This window comes from Sphaeramia orbicularis, chromosome 7 (genome assembly GCF_902148855.1).
Source record: "Sphaeramia orbicularis chromosome 7, fSphaOr1.1, whole genome shotgun sequence".
Classification (NCBI taxonomy): Eukaryota; Metazoa; Chordata; class Actinopteri; order Kurtiformes; family Apogonidae; genus Sphaeramia; species Sphaeramia orbicularis.
Window position 1 is genome coordinate 26,114,230 of NC_043963.1, and position 20,456 is coordinate 26,134,685.

General features: G+C 35.4%; 1 protein-coding gene across 2 annotated transcripts in view; it reads right to left on the minus strand.

Moving 5' to 3' along the window:
- LOC115422542 (immunoglobulin-like and fibronectin type III domain-containing protein 1) overlaps positions 1-20,456 on the minus strand; it is a 33,179-nt gene that overhangs the window by 3,544 nt on the left and 9,179 nt on the right. Inside the window, exons 10-27 of one of the 2 annotated variants that reach the window (XM_030138905.1) lie at positions 18,726-18,998; positions 18,165-18,623; positions 15,866-16,861; positions 15,528-15,629; positions 15,248-15,349; positions 14,968-15,069; positions 14,688-14,789; positions 14,421-14,522; positions 14,108-14,218; positions 13,723-13,836; positions 13,410-13,526; positions 12,520-12,644; positions 11,034-11,175; positions 10,633-10,926; positions 8,959-9,255; positions 1,509-1,688; positions 1,288-1,416; positions 200-508 (exon numbers count right to left, since the gene is read on the minus strand). In XM_030138905.1, the coding sequence (XP_029994765.1) occupies positions 200-508; positions 1,288-1,416; positions 1,509-1,688; positions 8,959-9,255; positions 10,633-10,926; positions 11,034-11,175; positions 12,520-12,644; positions 13,410-13,526; positions 13,723-13,836; positions 14,108-14,218; positions 14,421-14,522; positions 14,688-14,789; positions 14,968-15,069; positions 15,248-15,349; positions 15,528-15,629; positions 15,866-16,861; positions 18,165-18,623; positions 18,726-18,998 (4,056 nt within the window). The remainder of the gene's footprint in view (positions 1-199; positions 509-1,287; positions 1,417-1,508; positions 1,689-8,958; positions 9,256-10,632; positions 10,927-11,033; positions 11,176-12,519; positions 12,645-13,409; positions 13,527-13,722; positions 13,837-14,107; positions 14,219-14,420; positions 14,523-14,687; positions 14,790-14,967; positions 15,070-15,247; positions 15,350-15,527; positions 15,630-15,865; positions 16,862-18,164; positions 18,624-18,725; positions 18,999-20,456) is intronic. The other variant, XM_030138906.1, reaches the window with a different exon arrangement.

Here is a 20,456-nt window from a genome sequence, read left to right on the forward strand (position 1 = left end):
AATGGTGGTAAATCACTTTAAAAAGGTTGACCAGAAAGAAACATTCATTTGGGAACTGCCATAAAAATAGCACTGGGACTTTATGGGTTAATGTAATATAAATGAATGGGGTGTCCAAAAACACGTTCCCACCACTGTGTGATAATCTAATACAATGATGGTTGTTTTTATTACTTTTTGTCCTGGACAGTGAACATACCAGGTGAGGGCATTGCAAGCACGTATTTGGCCAGTTCCTCAGGCGTGCCCTCCCCTCCATCATTGGTCGCAATCACTCTAACCCAGTACATGTCCATGGACTTTAGGCCTTTTACACTGAAAGCTGTGGTAATTATTGGTGTGCTGTTACAGCGAGACCATTCAGTGCACTCCGCCTGTCGAATCTCAACAAAATATCCTTTTGCTTCATCCTGAATTCCCTCCTTCTCCTCAGGTTTTGTCCATGTCAGGGACAAATGGGTATAAGAGGTTTCTGTCACCTTGAGGCCAATAACTTTACCAGGAGGATCTGGGGTAAACAACAAGACACAGAATGAAAAGTCACCAAAAAAACAAGTATGACTGAAATTCACAGAATCCACTAATAAAGAATAGTACATTTGAATTTTCTATATGAATAAAAAACTAATATCAAACATTACACTGTATAGTACTAACCCATGAAGACCCAAAAAAACACTAGCGGCCAAAATCATCTACTATTATAAAATATTTAATAACTTCTGATCCATTAAATCTATCAGTCAATGTTAATCATTGGTGTAAAATAGTTTGTCATCTTTTCATGATCATCAAATATGACCCATTTGGACATTCAGAGGCTAGTGAACATGGAGACACCGTCATCTTCTACAACATTGATTCACCAGTAAAACCCATGGAGTTGGATCAATGACAGTGGATGGAAACACTGGGTTTATGTTTAGTTAATGAAAGATTTTGTTGAAAAAGTCACATTTTCTTCATTTTTCTCTGTTTTTGATGTTATGACAATTAACTTGAATCTGAGCTTTTATGAACATCTACATGGCCAGTAAATTAAATATGCGTAAGTACCTGATTTTTATCGAAGAAATACAAAATACAGAGGATAATGTTATAATAAATGGAGATAAATAAAGCTTAAACAGAGAGAAAAATTCATGTGGGAACTGCCACAGAAGTTACACTGGGTCTTTATGGGTTAAGTACAGTGATTTCATGCAATAAATGTTCTGATTTCATCCAAATTAAGTCTTTATTGTGTGGTATTTGTTATTGGATGCACAGAAATGATGCAATACTTACTCTTCGGGTCCCGCGCAAAAACATACTCCGATGGTGCACTGAATTCCCCAGTTCCAGACAGGTTTATGGCTGTAACTCTAAATTCATATTCCATACCAGCCACAACATCCTTCACTGCACATGTCTTTTCTGGAAGATAAAACAACATCACCGTAAACGTCACAGCAATAATGTCTTGAAATGTTTTGCTTGAAGCACAATATAAAAAATACAATTCAAACCTTTTATTAGTTCACCCAGGGCGTTGACAACAGTCCAGAGATTACTCCCCTTCTTACGTTTCTCCAAAATATAGCCCAAGATCCTGGATCCTCCGGTATTACTTGGTGGTGCCCAGGAAAGGTTTATGCAGTCGTCATAAGCACTAACCACTTTTGGAGGTGCTGGAGGGCCTGGAAAAGCTGCAGTGTACCAAATAAAAATACAGTCATGTCCCTGTAACTGCGGTCTATATGTAGTTTGGACTCACCTATAGTTTGGGAATCATTTAGTCATCATCAATAAGATCGATTTTGGAAAAGTTTGACTTGCACCAAGTATTTTGCTGTACACGTTTGGACAGAAGTAGAACATAAGATGATAGTTTTTTTGATTGGCCAGCTCATGTGGAATTGGGGTGGGACAATGTGGGCTCGACTTCTGCCTATTTCTTTTTGAACATTGAGTGTTGTGGAAGAGTCACAGTGAAACTGAATTATATTTGTGTGAGATTTGTTTTCTTTTTTGGTTGATTTATTTCCATATCTTGGAGTGTCCTTTTGGATCTGGAATTTCCTTTGCCTACTTATGTTTGACGTGAAGTCTATCTATATGTGTAATACGGCTATGAAATGGACAGAGTTTATTTTGGATATGTATAACATTTTTTCAAACAAAGCGTTTTGTGCAGGATTGTTTAGAATTTATTTTGTCATGTGTAAGATTTGCTAAGGTACTTTGAGGAACTGACATGGGACTTTGTAATCAGTAGAAAAAGATGGGGTAAGGGGGCAGGAGTACATAAGCTGTACTTCATCCCACTCCTTTTTGAATGTTTTTTTTTTAAACATTTTTTTCCTTGTTGTTTTTGGGTTTTTTTACCATTCAAAATAAAAAAATAAACATAAATGTATGCATAAATACAGAACCGTATTGCATTCACATGAAAAATAAAAATTGGCTGTGTTTTTCTGAATTAACAAGATAATTATCTCTTAATTAATGAGATAATTATGTCGTTAATTCAGAAAAACAGAGCCGATTTTTTTATGCTTTATTTTTCTCACAATTATGGGAAAATTATCTTGTTAATTCAGAAAAACAGATCAGATTTTTCTTTTTCCATGTGAATGCAATACACTTCCATGTGTAAACGTTAATTATTTGCTTTTTATTCTTCCTATAATTTACAGCCAGTTTTATTTACAACATCTAGATAAACTTATTTTCGTCCTTATTGATCAAATGATTGTGAATTGTCAAAAATCAACATGGTTTTTCTTTGCAGCTTTTCCATAGAGCAGACTTATCATATTTGGTGGATTGTTACATTGTATAAAAAAAAGTTGCACTTGGCTGTATTTCCTGTGGAATCGTTTGTGCCATGCAATGTTTATGCAATGGTAGGGAAAATATCACATTTGTTTCTGTCCAGAGTTGCATTAGGTTTTGGCTAAATTCTTGTATTGATGATGGGAGAGCCGCACCACTGCATAAACTCTTCTCCATCACATCCCATATACTCTCAGTGGGGTTCAGGTCTGGACTCTGTAATGTCCATGTGTCCATGTGTGGAAATGATGTCTGCTGCTCCATGAACTGCTCTTTCACAAGCCAAGTGAGCCTGATGACTCCTGGTCTTTCCAATCTTTATGCTTCCTGGCAAATTAATAGTTTTCTAAATAATGAGGAGTTACTCAGTACATCAGTTACTGTTAAATAACTTAATGCTACTGAAAACATATGAATCACTGCAGTAATTATCCAGTGGAAGACTCTTAGCTATTTGCTTTGTGAAATCCAGGTGGGGACTATTTTTGGCTGGGTAGTGCAGCTTACAAACTAAATTATTAATGTGGAATAAATCTGGAAAAATACAGACAAATTAATAAATAATAATAACAATGGAAAGACACTCGAAGATGCTAGAGACCGATGTGTTTTTTAGGGCTCAGATAATTCTTTACTGGCTGTGTGAACAGTGGAACAGCTTGTAAAAATGCCGATACATCCAATAATAGTTATCACTACAACTGTAATATAATATCTTATGTCAGCATTTTGCACAACAATCAGTACCTGTACTGGATAAATTAAATGATGCTGATGTGAAATATAGTTTGTATTTTTCAATAACATTATTGTGAAATGTAGTCTGTAGCCCATTTGTTAGTAGTAATGCTGATGGGAAATGTAGTCTATATTTTTCAGTATTGATGATAATATTAGTAGTAGTCTATGTTTTTCAATGATAATATTGTGAAGCATAATCTGTATTTTTCAATAATGATAATGAAGTGAAATGTATTATATATTTTCTAGTATGATAATATAGTGAAATGTAATCTGTAAGCCCAGATAAATTGAATTTACTTAAAAAAAAATTGAGAAAAGTGGTTGCCTTAAAAAAATTAAGTAATGATTAATAAACTTTACATTAAAGTACATTTAACTTAAAATCTTTTAATATTTTTAGTTAAATTGAAATTTAGTGCATTAAACTTAATTATTTAAGTGTGATAACTATGCAAAGCAGTTGATTTTGCAAAAGTAAAAAATGTAAAAAATGTACTTTTAAAAGTTAATTTATCATTTCTTAATTTTTTTTAAGGCAACCACTTTTCTCAAAATTTTTTTTAAGTAAACTCAACTTATACACTGCTTACAGTGTAGTCTATTTTTTTGTAGTGATGCTGATGTAAACTGTATTCTGTATTTACCAGTAACAATATTGTAAAATGTAGTGTGTATCCTATTTTTAGTTGTAATGGTGATTGAAAATGTAGTCTATATTTTCCAGTATTGACAATAATATGAATTGTATTGCATTTTTCAGTAATGATAATACTGTGAAGCAGAGTCTGTATTTTTCTATAATGAGAATTATCTGTATTTTTCAGTACAATAATGTGAAATATAGTCTGTAGCCTATTTTTAGTTGTAATGCTGATGGGAAATGTAGTCAGTATTTTTCACTAATGACCAGAATATGAAATATAGACTGTTTTTTCAGGCGGTGATAATAATGTGAAATGTATTCTGTATTTTTCAGCACGATAATGTAAAATGTAGTCTGTAGGTTATTTTTAGTTTGTAAGTAATGCTGATGGGAAATGTGGTCAGTGTTTTTCACCACTGATAAGAATGTGAACTATAGTCTGTTTTTTTCCAGGCAGTGATGATAATGTGAAATGTATTGTGTATTATCATGAACATACAGCTAATCATACATTTATGCACATCACCTGTTTGTGTTTCACGAGGTGGAGCCACGCCCACTCGCGTGCATGTGCGAACAGCAGGGTAAGGTTGAAACAACTACAGCAGGAGGTAAAATCTGTCTATTATACATGGGAGTTAATATCTTAAAATACAACAGGACAAACTTTCAGAAGACTGTCTGAAATGCTGCTAAAACAGGGTAAGTAAGTTTACTGACACTTAGTAAAATGCTGGTTTCAGTTCTGTGATGCGCGTGAGCTTGTACTGTTTCTTTGCTCGTTTAACTCCAATATGTTTGTATTTTATTATAGTATTTTCACTTTAGAAGTAATTTTGTGGCATTTACAGCCTAAATAAAAAAATAAATAAAAAAGTAAAAAAAGTGTTAGCTACATATTTGATAAAAGCAAGGAGGAAGCAAGCAAGCAAAGGGCGCGGATTTAATTTAACCCTTTCATTCAATTATGAGAACCTTGGTCACAATATTTGTGTGTTTTTATTGCTCTTTAGGCATGAAAAAAAAAACAAAACAAAACTGTCTGACCCCATGCATTTAATCTTTCAAGCAAAGAAACATGTATTTAAAACCTAATATCAGAAAGTGATATGGAAAAGTATGCAATAAAAACATTTTTAATGCTGCTAATCAGATGTTTTCCCACGTTTTAACATACTCTAATACTAGTTATTCATTTTATGGAGATAATATGCAAAAAAAACCCGTTTTGTTTGTTGATTTACACTAAAACATGTAACTGCAGATCAGGTTTATCAAGAACAGCATAGTTACAGTAATGGTATGAAATGCACTGTATGGGATGATGCATAAGTGTCCACTGTGTTGGCTGATATGGAACTAAAACAATAAAACCCATGAATATACAAGAGAACAGCTGGAGAATAGTTGTCCCCTGCAGTGACCTCTGTGCATGAAAGGGTTAATTAGGATTTTGTAAAAAGGGGTGGGAGTCAGCAAGTTATACTTCTTCCCACTCCTTTTCGAGCGCAGAAAAAAAAAATTGTTTGAGCATGCTATATGGTTCTCTGATGATTCTATGTGCTCAAAATAAAACTACACTAACTAAAAGGTATTTATTGACACAGTGCCTTTACTTGCATGGTGAGGTTAAATCTAGCAGGTTGATAACCACAGATAGTTTTAGAAAATGATCCAGTAAGTATTATGTCTATAATTGCTTTTATTGACATTCAGAGGTATATTTTCCTACAAAGTAGTCTGGCTAAAGTGTGTTGAACATTAACAAATGTGGATAGTAATGGTAATTTTGACAGTAGTTAGTTTATGAATATAAATATGAAATATATGTACTGTGGCCAAAATGATAAGAACACTTGGCATATTTTAGAGGTTTCATCTGCTTTTTAATTGGCCATTAAAATGCCCATAAAACAAATAATATAGCTACAAAGTCATGTTCTATAAACTATAGAGCCATCATAAGGAGATTTGTGTCATTTTCCTTCGAAAAAATAATCTAGGCCTATTTCACTGTTAGTTTGGAACAATCATGTTCCTTCACAGAAGAAACCCAATTCCATTGTGTGATCATTATTATCAGATGTGATCATGGTGTTAGGACACAGCTGAGTGATTCAAGGCATATCCTGCTCATATAGTAAATGTTGATTAAAACAGTAGGACTCACTTCATCTGATTGTGCTCAGAGCAACTATTATGAAATAAAATAATGTTTTGGAGGCAGAAAGGGTCAATAGTTTCAAATCACAGCCAGGTGTTACTACTGAATGTTATTATTTGCTGAAGTATTATCAGGAGTGTGAAAGCGACTTGTATACAGTGAACTGTTGCATTGTGGGATGGCTGCAGAAGACGTATACAGCACCAAACTCTTAACTGAGGAGGAGTGATATTTCCTCCTTGAGCAGAAAGTTTCAAGATCAATGCAACAGCGTTCAGATTTTTTTTTTTTTTTTAACAAGGCAAGTTAGTTGAGTATTAATTCTCATTTTCAATAATAACCTGGATGCTGGAGACGAACAACCAATCAGTCTCACATTCACACCTATGAGCAATTTTGTTTAACCTATTAGTGCATGTCTTTGGATGGTTGGAGGAAGTCAGAGTACCTGAGGAGAACCTATGCAAACACAGGGAGAACATGCAAGCTCCACACAGAAAGGTTCCTGGTGTTGGAGTTGAACTCAGGACCTTGCTGCTGTAAGGCGACAGTGCTAACCACTACACCACCTAACTAAGAGGGCATGAACAAACTGAGTGGTCTTGCAGTCATATTTTACAGGTCATTCCTGTATTCGTGCATAGTGCCTCACACAGTGTGGATGGTGTCTGCAGGTCTTACATACAGTACTTAAATAAAATAAGATTTTCCCCCCTAATACTCAATCTTAAATTTTGTTAAAAATTATCTCAAAAAAATCTTTAAAAGCATGCTATTTAAGTTCCTGACATCTGTAGATTCCCGATGTTTGTTTTTTCAAGGCTGACAAGAAAACATCGTTTTCCTCTTAAGTTCCAAGACATAATACAAAAATTAACTAAAAAAATAAAAGTTTGTCATTGGAAGACATAATGTAGTCTGTCTGTGGTTTTGCAGACATACTTCTGAGGCTTGAATAATTAAAGCTGATCTTTTCTACAGCAGCAGTGTGTGAACAAAAGCTGGATCAGAAAAGAAGTTTGAACTTTCAACTCTGGCTCTTATTCCTGTGGAGTAAGGAGAACTCATGCAATAACTCCACGAGAGAAACCTGTTTGATGGAGTTAAAGCTCAAATAGATCTACAAACAGTAAGTACAACCATTTCTTGTTTGTTTTATGATGTGATATTGGTTGTGATGTAAAGGCTGCTGTGCTGTACTGGGTCTCTGTGTGACCTGAGACTTCAGTTTGTTTAATGTGATGGCCTGAATTGTCTCCTGACAGTGGTATTATCTTACTTTATTTGGTCTTTGATTTAGCTTGATGGGTTATGATAGATTTTTGCACAAAGGAAATGGAATGAAAGGACACTGAGTCATGTATGGTCTCCAGAGTTTAGTATTACTTGTAAAGAAGAGGGATGTGTATTGGCAATAATCTAGCAATACGATACAAATCACAATACTAGAGTCATGTCACGTCATACTGCAATATATCGTGATAATGTTAATAAGGCGATGTTTTGTATTTTGTTTGTTTCTTTATTAAAAGATTATTTACTGGAAAAATGTAATTATACCAGAAATATGCACAAATACTAAACACTTATTTATTTGATCAGAGCAGGATCTAATGCTATACCACAAAACTTTCCTCTGTTAAAACTTAAAGTGCAGGATTTGGATGAATAAAATTTTGACGTCTGGCTTTACCAGTACAAAAAACACACATAAACACACAAAAAAATTTAAGTCTTACAAACATTACAGTTTAAGATCCTGCTCAAATGTTCATATTCTAATAGTTGCGAAAAGAATGCATAGTGTACAGTCCCTCAATCAGCAGACATCAGAACATTATTTTTGTGTAACAAAAGAACTAACGTCTGCCTCTTTCAGACAGTAAAATGTGCTTTTAGGATGGAACAGTGTTAACAATTTGAAAAAAAAAAACTACATGCTTGACATGCAATATGACAATACTACTTTTTTAGTATGAAAAACAACAAAGCAAAATACCCATATGAATATATGAATAAAATAGCAAAATACCCATGTGAGTATATAAATAAAAGGGCAAAATACCCACGTGAATATATGAATAAGAGCAAAATACCCATGTGAATATATAAATTAAAGCAAAATACCCACGTGAATATATGAATAACAGAGCTTGCAGGATTCCCCAAAAATGTAAACAGAAAAGAAGAACAAAAATGATCGTCTGCCATATCTGCATTTGAATAAATACCTAAAAATATCGATACAGTACTTTAAAATATCGATACAGTATTGTGAAATTAAATATTGCGATATATTGCGGAACCAATATTTTCTTACACCACTAGTAAAAAAAGGGTTGCTCTTGTTTTGTCAGGACTAATAACATTTTTGATCCTTATTTGTGACGTTACAAAGTCCTATTTGTGTGTTCTGGTTTTTCTTATGGCTCAATAAATATTTTTCTGTGCTTAGCATAGGTTAGACAAAAAAAAGAAAGTTTATCCTGTTTTAGGAGAATAGAGGATAAACTGCTCTACTTGTTTTTAAGAGGGTGGATAAAACCAATAGCACAGACACATGTATCTCTTTAGTACCTGTTTTACTCACCCAGTGTCCCTGCTTGCATATCATCCGTCTCCATCGCTTCACTTACTCCTTCTGCCGTCACTGCCCGGATACGGTAACAGTATTTTCGTCCGTGGTCCACATCAGTGTCGTTATAGCTGGGTATGCCCGGGATTTCTCCTAATTTCTTCCATGTGTTTCGTCCCACCTGCTGTCGCTCCAGTGTGTAGTTAGTGACTGGAGAGCCACCATCATCTTTTGGAGGCCTCCACTTAAATTCTATACACATCGCTGAGCTCTCTGTGACCTCTGCAGGACCCATGGGTGGAGAGGGTTTATCTGAAACGGAGAAATATTAATAACAGTTGTATTAGGGAGTTTGATAAAAGCCTATTTGAGAGGTTTTTTTTGTTTCACTGATAATTGTGGTTTAATGCACAATTTTTAGTCATGTCTTGAACAAAAATAAACTAAACTTGAAAAATGAGAATAGGTTATATTTGAGTGGTGCCGTTACAGAGTTGTATGAATGAATTATGGAGTATCATATGAAATATATAGGTGTTCACTGTTCTTAAACAAACTACATGAACCTCTTGAGACCCAGGCCATTACAAGTTTTTACTTTTTTTTTTACAGATTCATTGTATTTTTTTCAATGAATGATCTTAGGGGTGTACAGCTTTTTTAAAAAATAGTTTGCTTTTTTTTTTTAATAAAGCTGTTAAACTCTTGTCCACAAATGTAAACAAAAACCCATAGCTGGGTCTAAGGAGGTTAAAGCTGGGGGGAAAACACACCAGAATTTGTGAATACACATCTTCCTTCTGTAGCGCTCTCTTCTCTGTACAAATCTAAATACTAAACGTAAAGGTAGATACCCTGATGCCATTTAATGATGTTTATGAAAAGCTTACATATTGAGACTTTAAAGCTGCACATGACTTTCGTCACTAATTTTTCGTCAGATCTGTAAAACCTGAGTCATAGCCTAAGGGCATTTTTGGAAATTTGTCCCAATGTGCATTGTGGGAAGCGGAGCTCCACACAGCTGCAGTAGCAAGCGGCAATGAAGCCATTTCCGTGTCTGTTGCCGCTGTGGCCATAATGCTGCTGCGTGGAGCTCTGCTTCCTACAATGCATGTTGCAACAAATTTCTGAAAATGCCCAAGTGACCTACCAGCTCTGTTTGTAAACAAATGGATTGTTTATGGTGGAGTACACTTTGAAATTGCTCATCTTGAGGGAAGAGATTCAGGTGTGTAATCATGGAAAGACTTACGGAGTCATGATACTTAGGCTATGACTCGGGTTTTACAGATTTGATGAAAAATTGGTGACGAAAGTCATACACAGCTTTAAGTAGAGAATTAAACACATCCAGTTTACATCTAAATCTGATCAACAATAAGTAATTACAGTCAAATCAATCACATAATTAACCCCCGACCTCAAACCTTCTGTGATTAATCCAAGTCTGTTTTTCTACGGCCTGAAAACACAGGCAAGGAGTTGACGCAGAAGTCTTGTGTTGTCTCTTAAAGGTAATTATGGAATTTTCCCATAGTGACTGTGAATAGTGAATACAGTATTTACAGCAGAACAATATTTACATTTACAAAGATATGGATTTTCTCATAGACGTTGGATCTTAGTTATTTGTCTTTGAACCATTTTTGCTGTGCTGTATGTTAATAGTGTTTATATGTGACTCACCAAGTACAATTAGCTGTGAAATTGCCTCAGTGAAGCCATCTTCATTCTTCAGTTTGATCTTGATCTCCCCGGTGTCTTTCCTGTGACACCTGCTCAGGACCAGGCGGCTGTGACCGGCAGACTTCTCCATCTTTATATTGTTGTCCTCTTGGAGTTCTTCTCCCTCTCTGTACCACTGAATCTTTATAGGTTGATGGCCTACAAAAGCCAGTTTGAAGATGGCGTTGTGACCTACTTTAACTGATACAGGTTGAATGAAAGCGCTCAGGTCTTCTCGGTCAAACCTAGGGGGATCTAAAAAAAAAAAAAAAAAAAAAAAAAGTCACTGCATTTGCTGAAGCTAAAATATGATTATATTTCCAAAGAAAAGTACTATCACTGTCATGAGGATTTCTTCAAACCTTTGACATTGACCATTGCCTCTGTTTTGCGTCCATCTGCTTCAAAACGATATTTCCCTGAGTGCTCTTCCATGCATGTGTTTATGACTAATGTATGGATCACTCCATCTTGACTGATAATGAAGTGGTCATCATTGGATACCTAATAGAAAATAGTTAAAATAGAAACAATAAACAAATTAAGCTGCTGCAAAAACTTTGAAGGATCATTTCATGGGCGGAACGTTGGGGCAGTGGTTAGCACTGTCGCCTCACAGCAAGAAGGTCCTGAGTTCAATTCCAACACCAGGAACCTTTCTGTGTGAAGTTTGCATGTTCTCCCCATGTTTGTGTGGGTTCTCTCTGGGTACTCCGGCTTCCTCCCACCATCCAAAGACATGCACTAATAGATTAATCTAAATTGCCCATAGGTGTGAGTGATTGGTTGTTCGTCTCTATATACTGTATGTCCAAGTCATTATTGAAAATGAGAGTGAGTTCTCAACTAACTAACCTGGTTAAATAAAAGTAAAATAAATAAATTCACAGTTTTTCATGTCTTTCTTAACAAGGTTTATCTTCAGATTCAGGATCTTTATTTGTCATGTAAGCATTTCCATCATAGATGTAATGTAAAAACAAAAAAGAGACAATGCATCTGTCTAAAAAAAAAAAAAAACAACTTTACAGATAAAACACTTGTAGACAGAATAAAATAATACTGGTGTGCAATTTTTTAGAATTGATTTGCTTCAGACATTAAATGTGCTAAATGTTACGTATTTTAATAAGATTAATTGGAAAATAAATGACAAAAGTGCCAGTTTGCTGATGTTTTCAAGGTATATGATTGTTATTACACATATATATTGGTTTATGTACATTTATATAATAGTTTTATAAATCTTCCACTAAATAGAACCTGTAAAGTGAATGTATTCTAATGTGCAAACAGTGTTTTGAAGTAGATCTTGTAGCTCTGAGACAAATATTCCTTTTGAGTCAAACCCATTCTCTCGTTAATTCTTGAATTTCACATTTTGACCCAAGGCTGTATCTTGGAAAGTTCAGCCAACCAGCATTTTTGACTTGATTTTTCTTTATCAGTGACTCTCATGTGGTAAAATTTCATCACTTTTATTCTGGAAGCATTTTCCTTGTAGACCAGTGTAATTAGTATAAAATATATAACAATCCATAAATAAATAGTGCACATAATAAAACCTGCGATAAAACATCTTTCTGTTATTATCAGTTCTCCTCACTGTTGGCCTTTGATGGATTGTTTTCACTGAAAGAGATGGATGACAAAATAAGCAGTCCCTTTTTAGCTTTTGTGTTGATGTTTTCAACAGATTTCAGCTGGTCATGGTCTGATACATCTCTGCTTCATGCATGTCCATTCTCCAGGATGCTGCCTGTTCATATTTCATAACATTTTTGAATGTACAGCATTGCCTTTTCATGATCCACTTTCTTAATTCACTCTGACAAGGACCTCACTGACCTTTTTGCCGTCTCTGAACCAGGCTCCCTCACAGTCTTCACTGCTGAGTTTGCATGTTAACTCTGCAGTCTCACCGATGATGGCATTGACATCAGAAAGTCCACAGATGAACTGAACCCCTGGATCTAACAGAGAACAGTCAGGCCTTAAATTAGTTTTAACATATGCATTAAAGGTTAAGGCCTGTACAAATGTATATTACTGTTTCTTTTCTTAAATATTCTGTTCATTTCAAGCTCCCTGGAGGATGTTTTTGTTCTCTTGAGTTTGACATGTGGTGTAACATTTCCTCAACCTTCGTCAATTATTAATATTTATAGCCCCAACATTTATATTCATAGTTGATGTCTGTTATTTTGTGAGTTTAAAAGAACAGCTTTCTCATGTCAAACTTAAATCTGTCAGGCACAGTCATGTGCCATGTTAAAAAAGATGTAAGAACAAAACTCTTTGTAGTTTTACACTTAGGAGACCCCTTGCTGCTGAAAACATGTCATCATCATCTTGAAATTCTAAGCAGAATAACCAACATGAAAAGGTCACAGGAACTAATTAGATATATACAGGGTGTCCCATAAGTCTCCATACATAGGAGACATAATACATATGGTTCTAACATGTATTTCTTCATATTTCTTCTTTATAGTTCTTCAGCAGTGGAGGACACGCATTGAAATGTGTTCCCGACAAAATGGCAGTCATATAGAGCATATTATATAAGTAAAAATGGTTTATGTGAAGAAACGTTTATTTTTCCTATGTATGGAGACTTATGGGACACCATTGCATTTGCAGATGTATATTCTTATTTCCCTCATACCACAATAATAATTATACTGTTGCAGATTCATTTACACTGTAGGTATTGTTTGTATAATTTGCTTTCTTACCAATTACTGTATCTTCTATCAGTGGGCCTTGTCTTTTACGCCTCGAGTGCACAGCTGTACCAGAGGAATCTTCAGTCTCACTGTGGTCTTTAGGACTCAGGTTTTCAACGTTTGAACCTGAAATTGTACATAAGTCTCAGAACTAACAATATGCAGTTTGTGGCCGAAAGTAAAATCACTCAATTAGATCACAGCTGAAGTTTTTTTCTGTTTTAGCTATGTTAATTGAAATTTCTGCCTAACAGGATAAATATATTTACTAATCTGTGTATTGACTAGTACCTCCATGCATGAATGTCACACTAGATCTTACCATTGAGTGCATCTTTTCGCTTTTGGCCTTGTTTTACATCTGTAGAATGTGCAACATGCTCAGAATCCTCAGTCTCATCATCTTCACTTTGTTCATTTGGATCCCTCTTTAACCCTTAGAATTCAGGTAGTATAAGTCACTTAGTTTAAGGCAGTAGTTGAACCAAAGTAAAGCAGAGAAATGTAGCCTCTCATGCATGTTACAACTGTGATTTGATTAGAAATGTTCTCAACTTGTTGTACTGGACAGGTTTGGATACAGACAGTTACTAGAGTGTACCTCAGTCGAACTTGTTATTTCTGCTACTGATTCACAGGATGTTATAAAGATGTGGTAATTGTGTGTTGGCTGTGGTGCATTTCTTGGATTTTAGGCAGTTTCCTACCAGATTTATGAGTCTTTCTTTGAACTTTCCTTTTACGCTTTGTGCTTTTCTTAGAACCAGCTGAGCCTTCATTTCCCACTTCATTTCCTTCAGAAGTCACTTCATCATAATCTATCAAAAACATATGAATCTAGTTTAAGTATCAAACACTTTTGCTGCTGGAATAGGGGAAAACAACATTCAGAATAAGTTTCCAATAATAGACACTTTGCTGTATAGCCTGGTAAATGAGCTTTTAAGTGAATAAATGTCACAGATGCATTTAAGATGAACATAATTAACTACGTAATATTTTCTACATGGTGTGTCTTACCAAACTCTGTGTCGACTGATCCTTGACTTTGCTTTGCATGTCTTGAACAGTTGGTAGAACCAGTAAAATCTTCATTCTCCTCAAGACATTCTCCATTTACATCTGTACCAGTAATAAGTTGACATTTTAACCATATTTTATAGCATATAGCCCAGTGAACAATTATAAGTTTCAAATGATCAGAAAGACACTAACAGATATGCTAACAGAAATGTACTAAACATACAATGTTCAGAAACGTAAACTTTTCTATGTGTCGTATCTTACCAAATTCTGTATGGTCTGATCTTTGACTTTGCTTCACATGTCTTGAATGACTTGTGGAACCAGGGAAATCATCATTCTCCTCAAAATATTCTCCGTTTACATCTGTACCAATCAAAATATTTCATTTTTAACCTTTTAACCACATTGTATACTGTATAACCCAGTAAACAATTATAGGTTTTAAATTAAATGAACAGAAAGACATCTGTATAGATATGTATTAAACATGCATACTAAAGTAACTAACATAAACTTTTGTACTGTACATACGGTGTCTTACCAAACTCAGAGTTTTCTCTTTGTCGACGTTGCTTAGCATGTCTTGAATGATTGGAGGAACCAGTGAAATCCTCATTCTCATCAGTGTATTCTCCATTTTCATCTGTATTAATATTATAGCTCATTTTTAATATTTTCAGAATGTATACATAGCCCCCATTAGCACTTTTATTAACAAAAAACATTACAATAGATATATTGCTGATGAGAAATGCATTTAACACATATAAAGTAAGTGGTCTATTTAAAGAAAAGGAGATCTGTCTACATTCATAACTTACCAAACTCTGCATCTTCTCTTTGTCGTCTTTGCTTTACACGTCTTGAGTGATTAGTCGAACCAGTGAAATCCTCATTTTCTTTGATGTATCCTTCATTTTCATCTGTATTAATATTACAGCACATTTTAACATTTTCAGAGTGTATACATAGCCCCCATTAGCACTTTTATTAACAAAAAAACATTACAATAGATATATTGCTGATGAGAAATGCATTTAACACATATAAAGTAAGTGGTCTATTTAAAGAAAAGGAGATCTGTCTACATTCATAACTTACCAAACTCTGCATCTTCAGTTTGTCGTCTTTGCTTTATGCGTCTTGAATGATTAGTAGAACCAGTGAAATCTTCATTTTCTTCAATGTATCCTTCATTTTCATCTGTTTTAATAATACAAATGATGATATAGTTAACTGTTAACATTTGAACCATACTGAATACTATATAGCCCAATACTATCATTTACTGGGCTATGTAGTATTGTTTCCATGTTGTACTATTGTTATTATAATAACTTAACAAAAAACTTTCCCATTGGTAACATGTTTAATTAGACAGTTTCTGAAGAAATGTATTCAACATTACATAAAAAACTTTCCTGCATGTTTTATCTTACCAAACACTGTTTCTTCTGGACTTTGCTGTAAATATTTGGAAAGATTTTCGGAGTCAGTGAAATCGTCATTCTTTCCAAAATGTTGCTTTACATTACTCGAGTGATTCACAGAGTCAGTGAACTTCTCATTCTTTCCAAAATGTTGTTTTATATATTTTGAATGATTCTCAGACCCAGTGAACTCTTCATTCTTTCCAAAATGTTGCTTTACATTACCAGAGTGATTCTCAGAGTCAGTGAACTTCTCATTCTTTCCAAAATGTTGTTTTTTATATTTTGAATGATTCTTGGGGTCAGTGAACTCCTCATTCTTTCCAAAATGCTGTTTTACATTACTCAAGTCATTGTCAGAGTCAGTGAACTCCTCATTCTTTCCAAAATGTTGCTTTACATGTTTTGAATGATTCTCAGAGTCAATGAACTCTTCATTCTTCCCAAAATGTTGCTTAACATGTTTTGAATGATTCTCAGAGTCAGTGAACTCCTCATTCTTTCCAAAATGTTGCTTTACATGTTTTGAATGATTCTCAGAGTCAGTGAACTCCTCATTCTTCCCAAAATGTTGCTTTACATGTTTTGAATGATTCTCAGAGTCAATGAACTCTTCATTCTTCCCAAAATGTTGCTTAACATGTTTTGAATGATTCTCAGAGTCAGTGAACTCCTCATTCTTTCCAAAATGTTGCTTTACATGTTTTGAATGATTCTCAGAGTCAGTGAACTCCTCATTCTTCCCAAAATGTTGCTTTACATGTTTTGAATGATTCTCAGAGTCAATGAACTCTTCATTCTTCTCAAAATGTTGCTTAACATTACTTGAGTCATTCTCAGACTCAGTGAACTCTTCACTCTCTTCATATAGTTGATTTGCATAGTTTGAGTCAGTGGCAGAGTTGGTAAAATCTCCATCCTTTCCAAAATGTTGCTTAACATATTTTGAGTGTTTGGCAGAGCCAGTGACATCTTCATTCTCTTCAAAATATCTTCCGTTCACATCTGTGTCAACAGTAATGATACAGTTAATTTGAACCCTTTTACATGCTGTTAAAAGATTTCAAGTGTTAGGTCAAGAGCAATATAACTGATCGTGATGTTGACAGTCTTTTTTTAACCAGAACTAAAAATGATTCTGCTTTCAATCTGATCAAATATCAGTAATTTTTTGTAGTTTGTGATATCTTCAGTATTATATATTATCAATCACTACATCAGGGGTGGCCAACCCTGGTCCTGGTGAGCCACTCTCCTGCATGTTTTAGATGTATCCCTCTTCCAACACACCTGATTCAAATGATAAGCCTATTATCAAGCTCTGCAGAAGCCTCATAATGACCGTCAGGTGTGCTAAAAGAGAAACATCTAAAACAAGCAGGATAGTGGCTCTCTAGGACCAGGGTTAGCCACCCCTGCACTACATCAACTATTAGTTGCTTTTAGTTTCTAAAACATTTGTGCCTTGATTGTAAATTTATTTTCAACTTAACTGAGCCACATAGTTGACATCTCTGTTTGATTTCTGAAATGACTGTTAATTTGGTGATCTCCTGTTCAGAGGGTTATACAGATCATGTCATTAAATAACAGTGTCATCTCAGCTGCTGTTCAATTTAAGATGCATATCAGTGTAATTAAAATGTTTTCCAAATTTTAGCTCTATGAAGTGACAGCAAAAGCATAAAGAGTCTATCATGTTTATTTAAGCCTGTGTATAGTGGTTCTTATTTCATATATTTTACATTTCCACTCTTGAGTGTATGATTTTGGTCTGTGATCTTCTGCAGAGTTTGATGTTCTGCTGTCATTGATGAAATAATGACAACAGATTAAAAAAGATTTTGTATAGTTACTTAAGAGTGTGGAAGCATGTTTCTTTTACAACTCTGTGGCTGAGAAAAAGGCACTATCGATATAATTGAAGGGAAACACTGCAGATGTCACAGATGTATGTGCAGTCAGAAAAATGTTGACGAGTGTTTACTTCATCAACTAAAACACAGTCATCATGTTGTCCAAAATGATGTGAAAAAATTCTGTTTTCTGTCAGAAAACAACAACAAAAAGCTATCCCAGACAGCACTAAGCATACACAAACCAGGGTAATTTGTCTGAGTTTGGCTGAAATTCACCTACAGGAAGTGAGAAAACTGATTGAAATTGAAAGATTTTATTCAATATTTTTGCCATGTCTCTCAGTACTACTGACACTAAACGACATATTAGACAGCCAATAAGGTTAATATCTTTAACTCTATGTGTTAATTGATCATAGAATTGTCATCATAGAATATTTTTGCATTACCTGTGTCGTAATAATCCACTTCAGCAGATTTGGCATTGGTCTTGTTTTTTATTTTTAATCCGTTTTGTCTTTGGCCTCTTGGAACATCTGGAGAGGATGCTGTGCCATCCCCTTTCGAGGCACGGCTCTTTGCTCTGTTTTGTTCTGTTTTCATCTTCTGTTTTACTCCTGGTTGCTCTGAGAAGGAACTGCCTTTTGATGTGTCTGACCTGTCTTTTCCTGCTCCACTGCTTTTACCAGCAGATATTTCACCATCTCTTTCATTGGTACTAGCGTTCTTGTCTTTGCTTGGTTGACCTGTTGCGTGTTTTGCTTTCACAGATGCTAAAATCTTCTCCATCTCCTCTCGATATTTTATTTGTTGCTCTCTGGCTGCTTTCTCAAGGTCAGGGCCTCCTCCTCTGGCTAAGGTAGTTTTCCGGAGTTTCCTCGTGCCAGCAGATGCAGGGTCGCGGTCAGCTTAGAGAATAACATTTATCAGATGCATGACACATACTGCGAATCACCTCAAGTCATCATGAAGAGTTCTAATTATTGGTGTATTGTATCATAAGATTTTACCTTCCACAATTAGCCAAGCACTGCAGGATGTAATTCCAGCCACCGCTGAGTAGATGCCTTTATCCTGCTGCTTGCAGTCCTTGATCAGCAGCCTGTGAATCAGTTTGTGGTCGGACACAGTTATGCTGTATTTTTCTCCATTCTGCAGTGCACTGCCTTTGCCCATCCATGAGATTCTGGGTAGTGGGTGTGTTAGGACACATTCAAAGAGGGCATCCTCTCTTTCAACTGCTTTAATCTCTTGAATTCTTATGACAAAGTCCACATCGGAAACTGTAAAAATACACACAATTGATTAGATATGGAGCATTTTGGCAGTAGATATGCTAACAGAATTAACCCATAGAGACCCAGTGCTACTTTTATGGTAGCTCCCAAATAAATGTTACCTTTATTAAGTGATTTATCACCATTTATTATAATATTATCCTCTGTATTTTTCTTTGTTTTCAGTGAAAATCAAATATTTTCCTATATTTCATTTACTGAACATGTAGATGCTCATTAAAGCTCTGATAAAAGTTTAGGGTTATTATATCAGAAACAGAGAAAACTGAGGAAAAAGTGATTTTCTCAGCAAATCTGTCCTTAACTGAACACAAAACAAGTATATCCATCTACTGTCATTGATCAAACTCCATGGGTTTTGCTGGTGAATCAATGTTGTAGAAGATGACAGTGTTTCCACAGTAACTACGGAGCCTCTGAATGTCCAAATGAGTCATATCTGATTTGCATGAAAAGGTACAGTAGTGTCCGACTTGGATCTGAGGTATGGGAAGCCACACCTGACTGGTTGACTCAGTCTCAGTCGATCTATGCCTGTTTTGGTTCCATTTAACTGCTGCTGGCGAGACATAATAGTAGAATGACCACCTTTCATCCTTCTGGGTCCATCCCTGATGTTCTGACCAGACTGAAGCAGATCAGTGACCATGTTTCCTCTCTGCTTGTGGCATCTTTGCTGATAGTAATGTGTGTCTCATTTTACAATCTTTTTAAAAAATATGACCAGATATCACTAAAGGACTTCCAGTTTGGATGATGAGTTTGAAATCTCAGGCTAGACTGTATTTTACATTGAACACAAAACCACAGCAGGAGAATGGACCCAGAGACATGTTTATCCAGGCTAATAGACCCATGTAGGATTGTGTCTACCTGCACAATACAGTTGGTTCATTTCTAATCCTAACAAAAGTTATCTCATGACAACTTACATTTAGTAGTTATTTGTTGTAGTTTTTCAATAACTACAAAAAATATTCAGAACTGTTAAGCAAATGGTCTCAGGTCTCCAGGAGAGCCGCTGTGGTACCTTGTGTATGTATTATGTTTCAAGACAAAAAATGCCACATATTTAACTAGAAGCACTCGGAGAGCGCAGACCTCCGCCAAGGCTGATTAGTGGCCCCCCCTGTGGGCCCCCCCCCACGCCAAGGAGGTTATGTTTTTGCCAGGGTTTGTTTGTCTGTTTGTTTGTTTGTTTGTTGGTCTGTCCGTTAGTGTGCAACATAACTCAAAAAGTTATGGACAGATTTTGATGAAATTTTCAGGGTTTGTTGGAAATGGGCCCCCCCGTGGGCCCCCCCACCCCCGATCACCACCAAAATTTAATCATTTCTTCCTTATCCCATTTCCAACAAACCCTGAAAATTTCATCCAAATCTGTCCATAAGTTTTTGAGTTATGTTGCACACTAACGGACAGACAAACAAACAAACAAACAAA